The sequence below is a fragment of the Schistocerca americana genome, chromosome 5, assembly GCF_021461395.2.
Source record: "Schistocerca americana isolate TAMUIC-IGC-003095 chromosome 5, iqSchAmer2.1, whole genome shotgun sequence".
Classification (NCBI taxonomy): Eukaryota; Metazoa; Arthropoda; class Insecta; order Orthoptera; family Acrididae; genus Schistocerca; species Schistocerca americana.
The window spans coordinates 449,140,196-449,161,856 of record NC_060123.1 but is presented as its reverse complement, the minus strand read 5'-3'; the positions used below and the strand labels follow the sequence as shown (position 1 = coordinate 449,161,856).

General features: G+C 41.6%; 1 protein-coding gene across 1 annotated transcript in view; it reads right to left on the bottom strand.

The window, feature by feature from the left end:
* Positions 1-21,661, bottom strand: part of LOC124615705 — a 128,453-nt gene that overhangs the window by 14,407 nt on the left and 92,385 nt on the right. Inside the window, exon 10 of the mRNA XM_047143748.1 lies at positions 8,010-8,120. Coding sequence (XP_046999704.1) covers positions 8,010-8,120 — 111 coding nt within the window. The remainder of the gene's footprint in view (positions 1-8,009; positions 8,121-21,661) is intronic.

Here is a 21,661-nt window from a genome sequence, read left to right as displayed (position 1 = left end):
CAAGGGATCACATATTTGTCATTGGAGGGCAGCGTGGAAGGTAAAAATTGTAGAGGAAGACCAAGAGATGAATAAACGAAGCAGATTCAGAAGGATGTACGTTGCAGTAAGTACTGGGAGATGAAGAAGCTTGCACAGGATAGAGTAGCATGGGGAGCTGCATCAAACTAGTCTCAGGACTGAAGACAACAACAACAACAACAACAACAACAGTAGTTTGCCAGCTAATGTTATTCTTGTTGTATGTTCTGACTTTCTTTTTTATAATCAGCTTCAGACAACAGATGTATCTAGTTCCATGTTCTTATGTAATCACAAATTAGTCAATATCTAAGATTTTGATTTTTGAAAATATGCTCTCAAGGAACAGACAATATACTGACCAGTTTAAGCAACTTAGAACAGTGAAACTGTTTTGTAACTATTGGTATTTATACTGACAATCCCTTACTGTAATTGATCCCATAGTCCTTACCACAAATTTCAAACAAATTTCCTTTCTGTAATTAAATGTCCACCAGCTATTGTGCTATGGGCAGTTGCTTCCCATGTATTACAGCACAGCAGAGACTATAGTCTAATTAAAATCACTTGTTAAGTGATGTCTTCCAGTTGCCACTACAGCAGTGCCACAATAGCTGTTGTTGCCCATCTGTTAGTTACAGCTTTGTCATAAAGGGAATGGCTGCCTGCTCATGAAAACCACATGGTTGCCCACTGTTTTTGGTTGCAGTCAAAGAGACCAGCAGTGTTGGCTGCTGTGCGCTATTCATACACAGCAAATGAACTGAGTTTATCAACCATGGACTATTTGTATACAGCTCCGAGAATAATGATTGGAGTAAATCACTTCCAAGGCATCAAGTTTGAACTAATAATTAATTTTATTCAGACTATAGAAAGGAAGCTTGAAATATATGTGGTAGCATTATATGGAATTTTTTCTGTGTTCTTTGACTTGGTCACCTCAGTTTCCATAAAAATAAAGTTCCAAAAATTTTATCTTTACTACATAGTCATGAAGTCATATCATCATCATAAGACATTTATCATCTATTGCTTGGTATAGGTAGCTTCTGACTTCTCCATAGACTTCATTCATCATCTTTTTACTTATAAGTTTGCCAGGCTTGTCGCTTTATGTCACCAATACATATTTGTCCAGTCATCTGGGTCTTTTCTTATCATGAGGAATCCATATCAGAATCTTCTCAGTCCTAAGTCTCATCATTCCATCCCACTCTCTGCCCAGCCCATATTCATTTCAGTTTTGTACAGTCATAATCATATCCTCAACTCATGTCTTTTCTTTTATCCATTTGTTTGTTTTTCTGTCCATTCATGTTATGCTCAGTGTGCATCTACATATGCTCATTGGGCACCCCTCAGGTGCAAGCTTGTTATTTTCCCTAGTTCAGGTCTATAGTTTTTATTATACAGTTAGCAAGAGTTTTAGAGTGTTGTCTACCATTGGTAGAAGACTAATGAATATGTAGTTCTTCATATCATCCCTGCTCTCTTTCTTATTTAATGAAGTTTGAAGTTATAATTTACAGTTATGATTAGTTTAGGAGAATTTATACTTTAATTTGTACATTGTGCCACTGCCTCTTTTTCTATGTGGCTTGGTATCAGCAACATTGTCTTGATGCCTATCAGGTTAGCAGAATGGATGCTATTAGCTGCAGTGTCTTCTAGCCACTGAACACAGTGTAGTAGGTGTCAGGTTTTTACTGGTAGGTATGAGTAAGTGATACTGAAATTGTAACATATGTAGTTGATATTATACCCTCACGCTGGGCAGTGTTATATATACTGTGATGTAATATTAACCAGTGTGATTATGCATCATGAGCCATTCTGAACCTAGGTCCTAACTGTGGTCTCCCCCAGTTCCACAAGTTTCATAGACAAATAGTATGAAGTATTAGGTAAAATCTTCAGCTGCATCATATTAATGCAAGAGGAGAGAGAGAGAGAGAGAGAGAGAGAGAGAGAGAGAGAGAGAGAGAGAGAGAGAGAGAGAGAGAGAGAGAGGGAGGGAGGGAGGGAGGGAGGTGTGTGTGTGTGTGTTTTCCCAAAAGCCAATAGAACTGTTTTCTTTATAACCATTTCCAGTGGCTGTCCCGGGAGTTGCATATTCTTTTATATTGTTTTTCTCTTTGTAAATTTAACAAACTCCATCATGTGAAACAGCAAAAGTATAGACAATATCACAATATCTTAAAGCTTGTCTGTACTCCAGTATATCCACCATAACCTCTGACAGAAAACAAGGCTCTTTTGGATGAAAGTACACATAATATGGATTTAACCACGGTATCTGAGGTCTAGACCCACAAGTGGTGCGGTTATGATGAGTTAATTAGTAAACACGCTTTCTGAGACTTTCACCAACAAAATAAGTGCTTCATACAAGTCCTTATAAGTATGCACACCCAAAAATTCTAAAGATTCAATATTACACATTTCCATTTTACCATCCTGTCATTATTGATACTGGTATAGAAACATGATTTAACTAAGATGAATGATCACTATTTACAGAACAGCAATTACAACTTATAATGAAAATCTTATTTATCATTCCTTATGTTGGTGCATCCCTACTGAGTTTGATTAAGATAATTACATATTTAACTAAGGAATAATTTTTTCTTAATAAGTAAATGATGGAAAGTCATTTATACAGGATGTTTAAATTAAGTGTCCCATATTTTTGCTGGAGATAGAACTGATCCAAACTAGAAAAAAACTCTACAAACATAGGCCTGGAAAAGAATATTTGTTGAGATGTTCTGTCTAATGATACCCATCTAAACGCTGGCATTGCAGGAGCTACTCAGTATATTTATTACTCACACATCATTAAGCTTTCCTTTTCAAAGAATCACAAACTTGTGTGAACATACCTGGCTGCCCTTGGATTTAGTCACATGCATGTAACACACACTCCTGTAATGTGTGCTCATTGTTGATGGTATGAAATACTCCAGTGTCCCCATAGAAAGATATCTAAGGTTGGTTGAACAAAGAGGCAATGAAGTAGGATCCCATGAAACAATCCATCACTCATTAAACAAATGTGTTAGGTACTGTAGTACAATGTATAGGATGTCCACAAGAACCCCTCTAATTTCCAAATGCAGTTAAAAACATGCTATAAGACATATGTTCTTCTAGTTTGTAGCATCCTGTAAAGTAACTCAGAAAGTTGTGTGTAGATTTCTTTTCTATACATTTACTTTTCTTTTGTTTCATGGACTAAATAATTAACAGAAATGACTACACCTCAAAAGAGAGCCCACTGCATGGTGTGCTATATAGAAATGAAATAATGCACTGCTGTCCACAAAATTTCTAACATGAATTTTGAAGGTAGTCACCAGACATTAAGGCAATTAATGCTTGTCATGAAAAGTTCCTAGCCACTGGGAGCACAGACAGACAGTCACTTGTCAAAGTCAGTTCACTGAGCATCACAAAAGTTAAAAATTCCTCACACAACAGTTCCCAAGGTGCTGCATAAATGACTTTCCTTGCATAAGTCCAGACTGTGCAAGCACTGAAATGGAACAGCTTGTAGTTTTGCCACAAATTTGTTATTGAGATGTTGCACTGGATCAGGCAAATGGAACTGTAATTTTCTCTGACAAAGCAATCCTCCACACATGTGGGTAGGTTAATTGGCACAACATTTGTACCTCAGGTTTGGGAAACCTCCACAGCATTAGGGAATATGTCAGAGAAAGCAAAAAGATGAATGTATTGTGTGCGTAAATGAAAGACAGCATAGTTTTGGACCATTTTTCTTCATCAAGCAAACAGTAACAGGAATGTTAAATTGGACATGCCTGAGAAATTTTATGTCACTTAGCTGCTTCTCCTTCAGCCAAATGTGATCTTCCCCCAGGACAGTGCATCACTGCGCTGGAGTAGACATGTTCATGGCTTCCCCTGCAAACATTTCCATAATGGTGGATAGGATCTGATGGACTAACGAAGTGATCATTGTGATATCTGGGCGTAACCTCTCCATATTTCTTCCTGTGGGGTTACATAAAGCATAGTTAGTATGCCTTGTCCATAAGTGACCTTAGTGTTCTTCACAAAAGAATTATAGATGTAATAGCCTCCAATTGCTCCAAATTTGCTTATGTGTACACAGGTTGACTTTTAAATAAACTACTAGCATGCACTTATTGCAACATAACATATATTTACCTCACTGAGCTGCATGCCTTGCTTACAATAAAGTATAGAGCCTGTTCCAAGAGCACAAACAACGCACATAATTGTAGAACATCATATGCACTCTCTTTCTTCATCCTATACATGCAATTATGATTACAAATAAACATCTGTCTTAAGACTCACTGGTTCTCCAAGACCTTTCCAGTCAAAAACACTCTGCACTTATCATACAGCATGGTGATGAAACGGCAACCCTGTAGAAATCGAGCTGTCTTCTTCAGGTATGGCGGCTGATGGCATTGTAGATAAAACTTCTCACACCAGATGCAATAGTGCCAGAAAGCAACACTTCTGATGCCAGATGCAATACAGATGGTTTAGTTGGCCATTACGTTGGGTGTCAGTTGGAAGGAGGTTAAGGCCAGGCTGCCTTGAAGCAATACCACAGAATTTGGGTGCTTAGTGGCTAGGTGAGTGTGTACTTGTCTGACACTAGACACACTACACAAATGATGTGATAATGTTCGAGGCAGCCAGTGCTGGAGGCACAGCAGCAGCAGGCACCAGCTAAGGTATGTGGTGACCATCTCTTGGCTGACAGCCTGAAGCATTGGTTGAGACGGCGGCGTCAGCTCCATTGATGTCACAAGACCACCAGCTTAACGAAGCTAGCTCATGGCATCGCCTGTGCTGTCCAGGGCCATTAACAGCTTTGGAAGTAGGCAACCAGGGCACAGATGACCAGGCTGTAGACTGCACACAGGAAGGGTACCCATAGAGCTGGAAGGGGGCATTCTAAACTGTACACCCCCACAATGACAGAAGAGTGCCTGCATGTCTCTGGATGGGAACCAGAGACTGTCAGGGTGGAAGATGGCAGCAGTTGTAGTAGGGACCTCAAGTGGTCTGCTGATCAAAGATGGCTGCTCCACAGTCCTTCCTATCAGACTTAGCATGGATGACAGTGCTGTGGTAACAGTGTTGAACAACCCAGTGTGGGACTAGCTGCTCCACAAAAGCTTGTTGACGGTGAAATATTACGGAATCTCATTGCTACCTACCAGAACCCCTCAGAGAGCATTAAAGATAAACACTAGTCCTAATTGTCCAATTGTAAAGTGACCTGTTTCCAAATTACATACAAAAATAACCACTATTCCAGTATACATATAATTCGAAAACGGTGCTTTGCTGAAACCATATGTGTAAAAGCCACTGTGTGTATTTTGAATGTGCCAAAACCATTTAACATTGTTTTTATGTGAGAAACACAATATTAATGTGAAATTAATAATGTAACTAATCGAAAGAAATAGAGCACATGGTCAGGATGTACCAGTTAACCTTTCATTATAAAATTACTACAGCAAATTAAATAGAACATATAAATAAAGCACGTTAATTGAATCTCTGATATATGTTAGCACTAAAATTCAGGCACTAGTTGATTTGTTATTAACAAATTTAGAAATTAATTGTTACCAGTAACATAATTGGTCAGAAAATGTTATATTAACTCGTAACTAAGTTGAAAATAGGTTCACTTTGTTCAGCACTGAGATTGTAAATTTTTAGCAATGTGTATCTCATATTTGGTTTAACTTTTAATTGTGATTTTACATAAAATTGTCATTTTTCATTGTATGTAATTGTTAACAAAAGTATAAATAGAGGTCACGCAGGTGCCTTGGGGGACTCGTTTTTTGGCTATGGTTGCGAGCAAATGTATTGTAGGCTCACTCGTTTGTTGATTTTTGTGGCGTGAACTCTGTGTCGTTTGACGTCAACTTTAACCGGTACAGTTCACCAGGCTCGGTCACCAGAGTCCTGCAAATATATTGGTATTAAAACTGCACTGTGCTTTGGAATTTATTTGGGAGTCTTCCGCAATCCTTTTCATAGGCTGCACAGCGACGAGACATGAATCCAGAAATTTTACAAAACCCCGAGAACTAAATAACTCTCAATGTTGGTAGAATTGACGTGAAAACAGCATCGCATCGACTGGGCATTTCACTCAAAACATTTACAATGCAGAGGTGGATCAGCTGGACTGTGAAATCTACAACGACACGGCGGTGGTGGAAAATAAAAACATCTCAACGGCTAGAAGAACAGATGATGGATTGACACCGATCCTTCCTCTGGCCTGTTTGGTTGCAGACTAAGATAATTCCACTGGGAAAGAGTAATATTTATAAGGGTCTGGCCTGTGTTCATTATGTTACTGTGAGGGAACGGGCACATCACTTGATGTACTTTTCCCTTCTAGTCAGCATTCCTGAATGTCCCGTAATGTTTTAGCTTCACACTTCAGGCACTGTAGCTGGTGTATATTGCAGTGTCAGTGTACTAAATAGTTATTCTTGTGTTCAACTCAAAGTTTCTTTCTTGATTGTGCAGAGTCACCATAATGTTGTTACATCTCTCTCTGTGGTGATGTTTTGCTGCATTGTCTCAGAGCACCCAACTCATATACAGTGTGTAACAATTAGCTTGCTAGTGTGGCCATAATATCTGTAATATCAGTGGATTGTCCTTCTTGGAACTCTACCCAGCTGTTATGGCTTGATTCGCTTTCCTCTGCTATTTGTGTTGCCAGCGAATGCGTCTAAATTTTTACTTTGCTGCAGCAGTATGTTATTTCGTGGTGCAACAGTGTTGTCTAAACATTTTACAGGTTACAGAAGGAGCTTGTATAGAAATTTATTATTTTTTTTATACAATACTTGTGCATTACTTCACATGATGTCACAAACTGTAAGTATCTACATCTCATAGCTTTTTAAAAATTGCATTTGGAATTCAGGGGTGTTTCATGTAGTCAGCTTGTATACTGTGATTAGAAGGGGAGCTCAGTCAGCTGCAAATTCTGTATAGAATGTAAAATGGTTTTCAGGTGGGCCTGGAGCTTAGCTTAATTTCAGAGATTTTAGCTGTTTATCAACACTGCTGACACTAACATTTAATCGTTCATCTTTGCAGTAATGTGAGATTTAAACCAGGACAATACTTCTGCATCTTTTTTAGTAAACATTTGGAGACAGAATTCAACATTCCTCCTTTTGCTTTAATGCTCCCAATTTCAGTTCCTGTGTCATCAATGAGTGTCTGGACACTAATTTTGGTGCCACTGACAGCCGTTTTGCATGGCCAGAATTTCTTTGGGTTTTACGAGAGATCTTTCATTAATATTCTGCTGTGGCAATCATTGAAGGCTTAACACACTTTCTTCTTGACAGCCAAATGTGTTTCATTCAGTATCTCTTATATATAGCTGTGTGTTTTGTTTTAGATATTGTAATATGAGAAAGTACTGTAGATTATTTTCAGTGTACACCCATAAACATTAGTTCCTGGTGTTTCAAGAGAAGCTGATATGTCAGCTGCACTCAGCAGACAAGAATTAATAATCATGGTGCAGTGGTTATGTGGACAATAGTGCTGCTGGCATAAACAACTGATCTCTCTACAGAGATAACCGTAGCATATGTCTTGGCCAATTTCAATCACTTTGAGATAACATATTATGAAAACGATTACAGCCCTGAAGTCTGACACATTTTAAAATCAAACTATTGGAAAAGAACTCTGAGCATACCCCATGTTCAGTCCTATGATATTTTAGAAGAATTTATACATACCTACCCTATCTTTGAAATTATAAATAACAGGAACTGAAAAATACACACAACTTACAAGGATGATACTTTATAAGAGAACTACAGTTTAGTTTTTACTCATAAGTGCCTAACACTAACTTGTGAACAACAACCTAGTCAGTTATAATACTAATAATAAACATCATGACTTACTTTCAACAGCTGCAAGCACTTCTCTTGGAACTCATCATCCAAACTGAGATAAATTATGTTCACTAGGGATGATGCCATAATATCACAGAACTGGACATCAGCAGGATTTGTCTGTGAAGTAAAACTTGCAGTAAACAAAATTAATAATTTAGTATTTATTCTGTTATTCCACAGTCATTCTGTATGGCATACTATTTTGTTGGCAGATACTGATTAGAGAAAATCTCTCTTTATGAAGCATTAGCAAAGACAGGCACAATCATAAGAAACAAAATCACTAGCTTTCACAACCAGAAATTTCTTCATCTGGGAAAAGAGAGGGAAGGGTTACAGGAAATTAAACAAATAAAGGAAAATTAAGGCTGGAATTTCACAATATTGATTTGAGGTCTTTTCAGATGGAGCATTACATAAATTGGATAAAGATGAGTAAGGAAGTTAATGAGGACCCAAAGGAACCAAGACAACATTCACTTTGAGTAATTTATAGGAACCATGGAAAACATGAATCATGATCAGTCGGAGGTTTGCATCCAGTTCTTCAAGAATATGAATCTAATTCCTTCATGACTGTATCACACTGTGTGGAGATCAATTTGTGATTAATGAGTTAAGTCATCCCAAACACATTGTGAGACTGGTTAACACATATTACGTGTGCAACTATTTAGAATTCTACAAGCAGGTATCCAATGCTTTATGGATGATAACCAGATATGTTGTCTTCTTTCTTTTGTACCTCTAGAGATGTGTGTCCTTGTTTATGGTTTAGAATGAAATTTTATATTCTGGTACAAAAGAGATTAACTAGTTGCTGACAAAAATTGGCAAGAAATTGGAAATCACTAGATATTCTCACAAAGTAAAAGACTATCTTTTTATTCACAGCTTCTATAACTTGTAAGAATATTTTGAATCATAGATGCAAATTGTTTCTCATGTCAAAATCACCACTTTTGATTTTTTTGAACAACTCAAAACACTGTGTTTTCCTAAGAGCACGTTTGCTGAAATCTTCGATAAGCATTTGATGTGATTCTGCAGCAGTATTCTTCAAATGATAACAGAAAACCAATGCTGTCTGCAAGTCGTAGTTTGTAAGCATAAAAGTTTACATGTTTACGGGTTTGAAACAGATACCAATCTATAAAATTTGGGTTACAGTGTGTTGACACTCGTTGTCGGCCATTACAGGCAGCAGACAGCACTGCATATGTGGTCTCATGGGCCCTACACTGACGACTAGCACGATCTATAGGGAAATTCCAGTTTCATATTTCTACAACTGCTACTTTAGTGAGATATTCTGTATGTCACACAAGAGTTATATTTTATGTCAACATCATATTTTTACTGCTTGCACCATGAAATTGGATTATTTTTCACTTCAAAATTATGTTACATTTAAGAATGAAGAACTCATACTTAACATCCTACAGTTTAAAATAATACAAGGTTATTCAAAAAAAGGAACAGGTTTCAAATACTTATTGTTTCCAAACTACAAAAGCTGGAAACACAGTTCCAACATTCCTGGAAAGAGAGAAGTTCAGATTCTCTAAGCTCATCTGACATTGCCTGAATGACACCATTCCAGGATGTTGGATTGGAAGAGGAGGATAACTTCATTGCTGGTGGCCTCCCACGTTTCCAGACCTCACCCTTGTGACTTTTATTTGTGGGGTTAATTGGAAGACTGTGTTTTTATTCCCCCTATGCCTGACATTCTTGAAGGTCTGTGACATTGCATTGTCGAAACTGTTAATTGGATAACCAGAGACCAGCTGCTATGTGTGTGGCAGGAACTGAGCCACCATTTTCATATTTGTCATTAACACATCATGCTCACATTGAATGCATAAAAATTTGAGCTTTTCTCTTTCCAGGTATGTTGGAATTGTGTTTCTATCTTTTGTAGTTTGGAAGCAATAAATGTTTGAAATCTGTTCCTTCTTTTTGAATAGCCCTGTATTTTTAAACAGTAATGGAAGAATATTATACTACATTTAATCATATGTAAGGCTGTTGACCCAATCATTTATTTTCTACGTGTCTTGACTTTACTGTAATATACAGACATGGCATAAATATCACCATATGCTAACTGATACAGTCTGCTTTAGATGTTTCTACTAAATCTCTTATTTGATTGCTATCTTGTACTTGAATAGCAGTGGATTAATCACACTGACCTAATTATACAGCTATATAATTGTTGATGAACCGTGGACTATAAACCATGGATCGTAAACCATGGACCTTGCTGTTGGTGGGGAGGCTTGCATGCCTCAACGATGCAAATAACTGTACTGTAGGTGCAACCACAACGAAGGGGTATCTGTTGAGAGGCCAAAAAAATGTGTAGTTCCTGAAGAGGGGCAGCAGCCTTTACAGTAGTTGCAGGGGCAACAGTCTGGATGATTGACTGATCTGGCCTTGTAACACTAACCATAACGGCCTTGCTGTGCTGGTACTGTGAACGGCTGAAAGCAAGGGGAAACTACAGCCGTAATTTTTCCCAAGGGCATGCAGCTTTACTGTATGGTTAAATGATGATGGCGTCCCCTTGGGTAAAATATTCCGGAGATAAAATAGTCCCCCAGTCGGATCTCCGGGCGGGGACTACTCAAGAGGACGTCATTATCAGGAGAAAGAAAACTGGCGTTCTACAGATCGGAGCGTGGAATGTCAGATCCCTTAATTGGGCAGGTGGGTTAGAAAATTTAAAAAGGGAAATGGATAGGTTGAAGTTACATATAGTGGGAATTAGTGAAGTTCGGTGGCAGGAGGAATGCGACTTTTGGTCAGGTGAATACAGGGTTATAAATACAAAATCAAATAGGGGTACTGCAGGAGTAGCTTTAATAATGAATAAAAAAATAGGAGCACAGGTAAGCTACTACAAACAACATAGTGAATGCATTATTGTAGCAACGATAGACACGAAGCCCACACCTACCACAGTAGTACAAGTTTGTATGCCAACTAGCTCCACAGATGATGAAAAGATTGATGAAATGTATGATGAGATAAAAGAAATTATTCAAATAGTGAAGGGAGACGAAAATTTAATAGTCATGAGTGACTGGATTTCGATAGTAGGAAAAGGAAGAGAAGGAAAAGAAGTAGGTGAATATGGAATGGGGGTAAGGAATGAAAGAGGTAGCCGCCTGGTAGAATTCTGCACAGAGCATAACTTAATCATAGCTAACACTTGGTTCAAGAATCATGAAAGACGACTGTATACATGGAAGAAGCCTGGAGATACTAGAAGGTATCAGATAGGTTATATAATGGTTAGACAGAGATTTAGGAACCAGGTTTTAAATTGTAAGACATTTCCAGGGGCTGATTTGGACTCTGACCACAATCTATTAGTTATGAACTGTGGATTAAAACTGAAGAAACAGCAAAAAGGTAGGAATTTAAGGAGATGGGACCTGGATAAACTGAAAGAATGAGAGGTTGTAGAGAGTTTCAGAGAGCAATAGGGAACAACTGAAAAGAGTGGGGAAAAGAAATACAGTAGAAGAAGAATGGGTAACTTTGAGAGATGAAATAGTGGAAGCAGCAGAGGATCAAGTAGGTAAACAGACGAGGGCTAGTAGAAATCTTTGGGTAACTGAAGAAATATTGAATTTAACTGATGAAAGGAGAAAATATAAAAATGCAGTAAATGAAGCAGGCAAAAAGGAATACAGCTGTCTCAAAAAAGAGATCGACAGGAAGTGCAAAATGGCTAAGCAGGGATGGCTAGAGGACAAATGTAAGGATGTAGAGGCTTGTCTCACTAGGGGTAAGATAGATACTGCCTACAGGAAAATTAAAGAGACCTTTGGAGAAAAGTGAACAACATGTATGAACAGCAAGAGCTCAGATGGAAACACAGTTCTAAGTAAAGAAGGGAAATCAGGAATGTGGAAGGAGTGTACAGAGGGTCTATACAAGTGCGATGTACTGGAGGACAATATTATGAAAATGGAAGAGGACATAATGAAGATGATATGGGAGATATGGTACTGCGTGGAGAGTCTGACAGAGCACTGAAAGATCTAAGTCGAAACAAGGTCCCAGGAGTAGACAACTTTCCATTAGAAATACTGATAGCCTTGGGAGAGCCAGCCCTGACAAAACTCTACCATCTGGTGAGCAAGATGTATCAGACAGGCGAAATACCCTCAGACTTCAAGAAGAACATAGTAATTCCAATCCCAAAGAATGCAGGTGTTGACAGATGTGAAAATTACTGAACTATCAGTTTAATAACTCATGGCTGCAAAACACTAACACGAATTCTTTACAGATGAATGGAAAAACTGGTAGAAGCTGACCTTGGGGAAGATCAGTTTGGAATCCGTAGAAATGTTGGAACACGTGAGACAATACTGACCCTACCACATATCTTAGAAGATAGATTAAGTAAAGGCAAACCTACGTTTCTAGCATTTGCAGACTTAGAGAAAGCTTTTGACAATGTTGACAGGAATACTCTCTTTCAAATTCTGAAGGTGGCAGGGGTAAAATACAGGGAGCGAAAGGCTATTTACAATTTGTACAGAAACCAGATGGCAGTTATAAGAGTCAAGGGGCATCAAAGGGAAGCAGTGGTTGGGAAGGGAGTGAGACAGGGTCATAACCTATCCCCGATGTTATGAATAACATATTGAGCAAGCAGTAAAGGAAACAAGAGAAAAATTCAGAGTAGAAATTAAAATCCATGGAGAAGAAATAAAAACTTTGAGGTTTGCTGATGACATTGTGATTCTGTCAGAGACAGCAAAGGACCTGGAAGAGCAGCTGAACGGAATGGACAATGTCTTGAATGGAGGATATAAGATGAACATCAACAAAAGCAAGACAAGGATAGTGGAATGTAGTCAAATTAAATCGGGTGATGCTGAGGGAATTAGATTAGGAAATGAGACACTTAAAGTGGTAGATGAGTTTTGCTATTTGGGGAGCAAAAGAACTGATGATGGTTGAAGTAGAGAGGATATAAAATGTAGACTGGCAATGGCAAGGAAAGCGTTTCTGAGGAAGAGAAATTTGTGAACATCGAGTATAGATTTAAGTGTCAGGAAGTCATTTCTGAAAGTATTTGTATGGAGTGTAGCTATAAATGGAAGTGAAACATGGACGATAAATAGTTTGGACAAGAAGAGAATAGAAGCTTTCGAAATGTGGTGCTGCAGAAGAATGCTGAAGATTAGATGGGTAGATCACATAACTGATGAGGAGGTACTGAACAGAATTGGGGAGAAGAGAAATTTTTGATACGATGTGACTAGAAGAAGGGATCGGTTGGTAGGACATGTTCAGAGGCGTCAAGGGATCACCAATTTAGTATTGGAGGGCAGTGTGGAGGGTAAAAATCGTAGAGGGAGACCAAGAGATGAATACACTAAGCAGATTCAGAAGGATGTAGGTTGCAGCAGATACTGGGAGATGAAGAAGCTTGTACAGGTTGGAGTAGCATGGAGAGCTGCATCAAACCAGTCTCTGGACTGAAGGCAACAACAGCAGCAACAACAACAACAACAACAACAACAACAACAATAATTGTTGATTTCTACTAACAGCTGCCCACAAGAACAGCAATTAATGTTAACTAGTGAACAAATGAAAAAAAAAGTTAAACATGTCTTGTGTCGAGTTGTTTAACCGCCTATGGGAAATTTCAGTGAGTGGACCTTCGAACTGGCACAACAAGTTGTAATCTGTGTACAAATATCATATTTTGAAACACTACTGATTTTATGTAAAAAATTAATGAGGATTTTAGGCATTTGGATAGCTATGGGTGTAACTGTTAAGAAAGTTATTTTTCTTTGATAGGCTATGGCTTCAGTCCTTCATGTGCTGTGAGTATAGTATCAGCTTCGTCTTCATTATTTTGTCTTGGTCTTCTTGGGTCCATTGTCTTGGACAATGTACCAAAATTCACGTCAGCTAATCTTCAACAGTTTTGTGCTACCAACAGCATCCACCATATGACTGCTGTACCCTTTCAGTTGCAGTCTACTGGTGAAACTGAATAGTTTGTTCAAATGTTCAAAAGCCACATGGAGAAACTCTGTTCCTCCCACACATGGGACCAATACCCTATTTCGTCTTGTGTGGCCATCACTGAAACAATTAATTCAGCCAAGTCAGTCAAAGTTCCACCTGCAGGATGAAGTCTTGTTAAAAGTAATTGGCACGAAATAATGTTGAGAGCATTGTCTCATTACAGAACCAACTATGGCACACTTCAAAGTATATAAGTTATTCTGCCATAGAGTGTTTGCTCACGACCCAGCACACTGCTGGGATCCATACCAGCAGTCATGTCTCCGTCTTCGCCAGTTGTAGCTGGCACAATACACAGTGGTGCCCACAGTGGTTAGTGGCTGTCCTGCAGCCTGAATCAATGTCTGTGGATGTGCCACACCTGATGACCATCACATCACCCTAGAAGATCCCCTCATTGTGTGCCTGACCACAGCGTCTGCATCTATGGATGCAGATGTTCACCCTGTGACCAGTTTCTTAGTGTGTATTCCCGGTCATTCCCACAGTGGTTATCTGAGTGTGGCCAGGGAGCAGGGAGCTGCCATCGGGTACCACTACATTCCCTGTCTCCTCATCCATGTCTGCATTCAATCATGTGCCACCACCCTACATGACGGCAATCCAGATGTTTTGGTGAGGGGGGGGGATGGGGATGGAGGAATGTAATGTTGTCCAAAGTGCAAGGTTGGTACCTTACAACCACTAAGAAGATAGTCGCTGCCAGCTGCATTGACAAATGTGCAGCAGCAGAAATGTTTTGCTACATTATTCTCAAATGTACTCTGAGTGAGACGTATGTATTTTGTGTGTATCAAGACTTGTGTTTTGTCTGTATCAAGTGTATAAATTAATGTTCAGAGAGGGCTGTAAAAACTCATGGTAGAGCAAAATAAAGAACCCACCATTGTACTGACAAGTGTATTTTTGTTCGGTACAACATAACTAATTATTTAATTTCATTTTCCAACAGTTCAGTAAAATCATAAGCAAGAGCTGAGAGAAAAATAGTAGTTTTGTTTTTGGAGTTTTGATACTCTTTTTTTAGATGTCTTTCTTATCTACTAATGCTTTAAAGTGATTGTGAGTTATTTTGAAAATTTTGTATTTTTTGTGCGTAGTGCTCGACTTTTATTTTTTGACAATATGGTGAAGAAATTTGCAATATTGCTTGTAGTGTACCTTGCTTATAGCTAATCCTCAGCATCAAATAAAGCTCTCTTTTTCATGGCACAAGATATGTTGATCTCATTTGTTCAGGTGCAGATCCATGGAACATCTTACTAAAATTGTTTATGTTTTTATGTATCACAGTTTCCAAGTTTCTTAGATAATTTTAAAAAAAATGAAGTTGTATGAAAACAGTTTAAATCTGGCAAGAAATGATAAAAAATTAGAAGTTTCATTTCCGTTCATTTGCTCACTTCAGGGCTAGGCCATATGTATTGGCTTTTAGTATGACTGGCTGCTGAGAGCATTCCAGCTAATTAATGACAGCCATTCACAGACTGACAGTACCTATTGTCAACAACAAATCAGACACAGTTCTTTAATCTACAGGTGGAACTGGCAGGTGGTAGGAAGTTAAGTAAGGTATGACAGAAAGGGAAATGCAAAAAGTTACAGAAATGCTGATTTTCCCACCTGCAGGCAGAACTGACTAAAAGAAGTATCATTTTTCTGATTTACACACTCACATAGCCATAAAATGCTGGCCTGTATTCACAATCATAGTCCTAAGTGAAGTTTTGGTAATGGTGGGTGCACACATTAATTTTGTACTGTGTAAATTATAGTTGTTATAAGTTACACTAAAGAAATCTACTGAGCATTAATGTATGCTAGTTACTATTATTATATTAAAACATTTAATATATGATATGATATTGTAATTAATATTAAATACTGGACAAAGATGGCCAGTTACAAGTAGGATTGATAGAAAGCGATGTGGGGAGGGAGTAAGAAACCGTGAATTCCCAAAATCCAACTCTGGGTTTATCATCTAATGTGCATCATTAGAAAACAGTAAATTCTCTCTGAGCAGTATGACTGAATCAGCATTTAAAATATTGAAAAACGTCTTAGCTAAAAGTGAGTGAAGGAGATGCTCTTCTGCTATCATTTGACCATCATGGTTATACAAATCATTTACTTCTGGGGCTCGCTTCTATTTCGTGAAAGATAGTTGGATTTAGAAATAAATTGTCAAAAACTACTGTACTATATCCTTCTAGTCTTGGTGGCAAAAAAACCAAAGCTGTGTTTGTACCATGAAATTTCTGTCAGAAAGTTCATGGCACACTGTTAGGCTCTTCAGAGTATGGGGGATAGCCACATGAACAAAACAAAAAAATTATATATAGCTTAGATGAACTTTGTAAAAATAGTACATTGATGAGAGGTGTCTCTTTGTACAGAGTCCAGTGAGATAAGGTGCTACCTGCGTGTCCAGCTTGAGCAGTGAGTGGGTATCTACACTTGCTGATGGAGTGCACTATTCCGTGTTGCTGCCAGTTGAAGGTGCTTTGGAGGGCCCATCATAGAATATGCAGGCAGACCACACCAAGCCCCCCCAGGGGGTCCACAACTCTTTTGTGGATACGTGCCTAGCGAACACGGGACCCCGAGCTAATGTGGCCCTCCTTCCTTTCCGGGCTGCATACCCTCCCTTTCCGCATCCTTCCCCGTCCCCCATCTTCGCCCCCCCCCTCCCCCCCCCCCCTCACCTCTGGCTCTTTCCTTCCCTTTCTCCCCCTCTGGGAGTATGGTTTGTGCCTACTTCCGGAGACGGACGCTCGAAACTGTTACAAATTCCTTGCCTTCTACACTTGCCAGTCTTCGTCCTTCCTCTGTCCTTCTCTTTTCCTTCCCTCTTCTCTTTGCCCTTTTCTCCGCTGCGGCGTTTGAGACCCCTCTTCTATCCTTTCCCTTCCTCTGTTTTCCTCCCTGTGCGTGTCTGAAGGCTGACCCACGCACTTCCATGCGTAGCCGGTGACGGGGTAACGCGTAATTCCCCGCCCCGGGTAAACAGGTAGGACACGTACGTACCCCCTGGTAACGGCCAGGCCCAGGGAGGGGTGATTACCCGAGCTGATACCTTCCGAAAGTGCCGATCGGTCCCTCCGTCCGTTTGTTGGGAGGTGTGACCTGAGGTGTGAACAAGGCGGGAGTGCCCTCAGAGAGGGCCCCCACAAGGGAGGTGCGCGCCATCAGAGATGCCGGTAATCATGGGGGATTCTTCCGCAATGGTTTCCTCACCTTCCACTATGTCTGCTCACAAGCGTAAGTTCACTGAGTCTCAGCCACAGACAGTTCTTCCATCGTTGCCACAGTTCCTTGTTGTTTCTCGGTCTGATGATGGTCACGACTTCTCCACGATCAACCCTTTCATTATTCAGAAAGGTGTCGACGCAATTGCAGGTCCTGTAAAGTCTTGTTCCAGATTACGGAATGGCACCCTGTTGTTAGAAACAGTCAGTGCCCTCCAGGCACAAAAATTGCTGCGTACCTCACTACTACACACCTTCCCTGTCCGGGTGGAACCGCAACGTACTTTAAATTCCTTGCGTGGAGTCGTTTATACACGCTCCCTCGATGGATTGTCTGACGAAGAAATTCAGCACTACCTGTCTGACCAGGGCGTAACGGCTGTTCATAGGGTTATGAAAAGGGTTGATATGAACATCATTCCAACCCGCACTGTCTTCTTGAGATTTGACAAAGTTCAACTCCCATCGAAAATCAAAGCATTTCCATTCGCCCTTATGTCCCAAACCCTACGCATTGCTATCGGTGTCAGCGGCTCAATCACACCAGCCAGTCCTGTTCCAATCCGTCCAAATGCGTAACGTGTGGCAAGGATGCCCATGAGGGTGCCTGTCCACCTCCATCCCCTCGCTGCATCAACTGTATGGGTGACCACGCTGCTTCCTCTCGAGATTGCTCCGTTTTTAAGGACGAAAAGCTCATCCAGGAAATTAGAGTGAAGGAAAAGGTGTCGACCTTTGCTGCTCGAAAATTATTCGCCAGTCGACAGCCCACCGTGCCTCAGACAGGAAAATACAGCACTATCCATGCTTCTCCTCGGCCAACAAAGGAGGCAGCCACGCAGACTTGCGACCTCACCTTTAGTGCCACGGTCGTCAGATCGGCCAGCGCAAAGATCGCCCGTTCAACCTCACCACTTTCACCTGCCCACTCTCTGGCTCACCCTTCGTCGAGTTCTGCTAAATCTCGAGCCCAAAAGTCAGACACCAAGACCTCGTGAAGAGTTTTTACGTACCGCAACTTCCCAACCATCGGTTCCTCCTTCATCTAAACATCATACTTCCAAGAAGGCTACGAAGAAACCCAGTTCCTCTCCTTCTCCGCCAAGGCGTGTCCCATCTACAGCACCACCTGGCGGAAATTGCCCTCGGCCGTCTTCTGTGTCGCCGAGGCGCACTGCTGGCGGCCGATCAACCGGCCAATTGCTGGTGGCAGGAGCTGCTCCTGACCAACCTATGGATCAGGATCTTCTGCCTTCGGCTGAATGCCGTTCCATGCTGTCGGTCGCAAGCTCTGAGCAGTCGTTGAGTTGACAGCGACCTTGGTCACATTCCTCCATTTTCTGTTCACCCTATGTCCATTATCCACTGGAATATCCGCGGTATTCGAGCCAATCGGGATGAATTGTCGATCCTCTTACGATCCTACTCGCCGGTCATCTTCTGTCTTCGGGAAACAAAGCTGCGTCCCCATGACCGCTTTGTTCTCCCTCATTTTCAGTCCGTCCAATATGATCTCCCCTCTGTTGAAGGCACTCCAGCACATGGAGGACTCATGATTCTTCTCCATGAAACTCTCCATTATCACCCAATCCATTTAAACACTTCCTTCCAAGCTGTCGCCGTCCGTCTTTCCCTTTCCGGATACACATTCTCTCTTTGTACTGTATACATTCCATCGTCCACACCAATGGCACGAGCTGATCTCCTTCATCTTCTTGGTCAGCTTCCACCCCCCTATTTGCTGGTTGGGGACTTCAATGCCCACCACCCGCTTTGGGGATCTCCACATCCTTGTCCACGTGGCTCACTATTGCTAGACGTCTTCCACCAAGCGGATCTAGTTTGCCTCAACACTGGGGTCCCTACATTTTTGTCTGCCTCCACAACAAATTTATCTCATTTGGACCTTGCGGTCGGTACTGTTCCGCTAGCTCGGCGCTTCGAATGGTTCGCCCTTAATGATACACACTCGAGTGACCACTTTCCATGTGTCCTTAGACTGCAGCCTCATCTGCCATACATGCGCCCGCGATGCTGGAAGTTTGCCCAAGCTGATTGGACACTTTTTTCGTCTCTAGCGACATTCGATGACCGTCACTTTCCCAGCGTCGACGATGAGGTCACACATATTACCGACGTTATTCTTACAGCTGCGGAACGTTCAATACCATGCACTTCCGAATTGCCCCGGCGCCCCCCAGTTCCTTGGTGGAATGAGGCATGCCGTGATGCAATACGTGAGCGGCGACATGCTCTCCGCGTTTTCCGCCACCATCCTACTTTGGCCAACTGTATCCGCTATAAGCAGTTCCGAGCGCGATGCCGTCGTGTCATCCGCAATAGCAAGAAGGCAAGCTGGAAATTCTTTATTAGCTCATTTAACACCTTCACTCCCTCCTCGGAAGTTTGGAGTCGGCTTCGACGGTTCTCAGGCGCGCCTAGTTTCTCCCCGGTCTCTGGGCTCACTGTCGCGCATGGCACATTAGTGGACCCCGTCGCAATTTCTAACTCGTTGGGTCAGCACTTTGCTGAGATTTCGAGCTTTTCAAATTACCCGCCAGCGTTTCTCCTGAAGAAACGTGCAGCGGAAGTGCGACCTCTTGCTTTCTCCTCTCAAAATCACGAAAGCTACAATACTGTTTTCTCCATGCGGGAACTCCAACATGCACTCTCTTCTTCTCACTCCTCCGCCCCAGGACCGGATGGTATCCACGTCCAAATGTTGCTGCATTTATCAACCCATAGTCTGCGTTACCTCCTTTGCCTTTATAATCGAATTTGGACCGACAGTACTTTTCCCAGGCGATGGCGGGAAGCTATCATCGTTCCTGTTCCGAAACCTGGAAAGGACAAACATCTCCCCTCTAGCTATCGCCCCATTTCTCTCACGAGTAGTGTCTGTAAGGTTTTGGAGCGTATGGTGAATTACCGTTTAGCGTGGTGGCTGGAATCCCGCAGTCTTTTAACACCTGCCCAATGCGGATTCCGAAAGCATCGTTCTGCAGTTGACCATCTTGTTGCTCTCTCCACTTATATCATGAACAATTTTCTCCGGAAACGCCAAACAGTAGCAATATTTTTTGATCTGGAGAGAGCATACGATGCCTGTTGGAGGACAGGCATCCTCCACACACTGTTCTCTTGGGGCTTTCGAGGTCGGCTGCCCCTTTTTCTTCGCGAATTTATGGCAGAGCGCACATTTAGGATGCGGGTGAACACTACTCTCTCCCGTACTTTCTCCCAAGAAAACGGGGTACCCCAGGGCTCCGTGCTGAGTGTTGTACTGTTTGCCATTGCCATCAATCCAATTATGGATTGTCTCCTTCCTGATGTCTCGGGCTCCCTCTTTGTGGACGATTTTGTGATCTACTACAGCTCTCAACGGACCAGCCTTCTTGAACGACGTCTTCAAGGATGTCTCGATCACCTCCACTCTTGGAGCATCGAAACCGGCTTCCGTTTTTCTCCCAGTAAGACCGTTTGTGTTAATTTTTGGTGACGTAAGGAGTTTCTTCCGCCCTCCTTACATCTAGGTCCTGTCAACCTTCAGTTTTCAAACGTCGCTAAATTCTTGGGTCTTATGTTTGACAGAAAACTGTGCTGGTCCTCCCACGTTTCCTATCTTTCAGCTCGCTGTCTGCGATCCCTTAACACCCTCCATGTCCTGAATGGTACCTCCTGGGGAGCGGACCGAGTGGTCCTTCTCCACCTCTATCGCACCTTAGTGCGCTCGAAATTGGACTATGGAAGCATAGTGTACTCCTCTGCTCGGACGTCTATTCTTCGGCGTCTCGACTCTATCCACCACCGTGGATTACGTTTAGTGTCTGGAGCTTTTTACACCAGCCCTGTGGAAAGCCTTTATGCTGAGACTGCTGAACCTCCGCTGTCCAATCGGCGAGCAGTCCTTCTGAGTCGTTATGCTAGCCGTCTGTCTTCCATGCCTGCTAATCCAGCCCATGACCTTTTTTTCGACGCCTCCTTTGATGTAGGGTATGCAGGCCGCCCCTCCTCCCTACTACCACCGGGAGTCTGCTTCCGTCAACTGCTCCATTCTCTTTCCTTCCGCTTTCCTAAAACTTTCTTGACAACTTGGGGTACAGCACCACCTTGGCTCCGTCCCCGGATCTGCCTGCTCCGTGACCTTTGTCGATTTCCCAAGGATGGTACCCCTTCACTTGTTTATCGTCGGGCATTTGCTGCTCTATGTGCACAAATGACGGACGCCACATTTATTTACACCGACGGCTCGAAAACATCGTTAGGTGTAGGGAGTGCCTACATTGTTGGCGACACCCCAAATCGCTTTCTACTTCCCGACCAGTGTTCGGT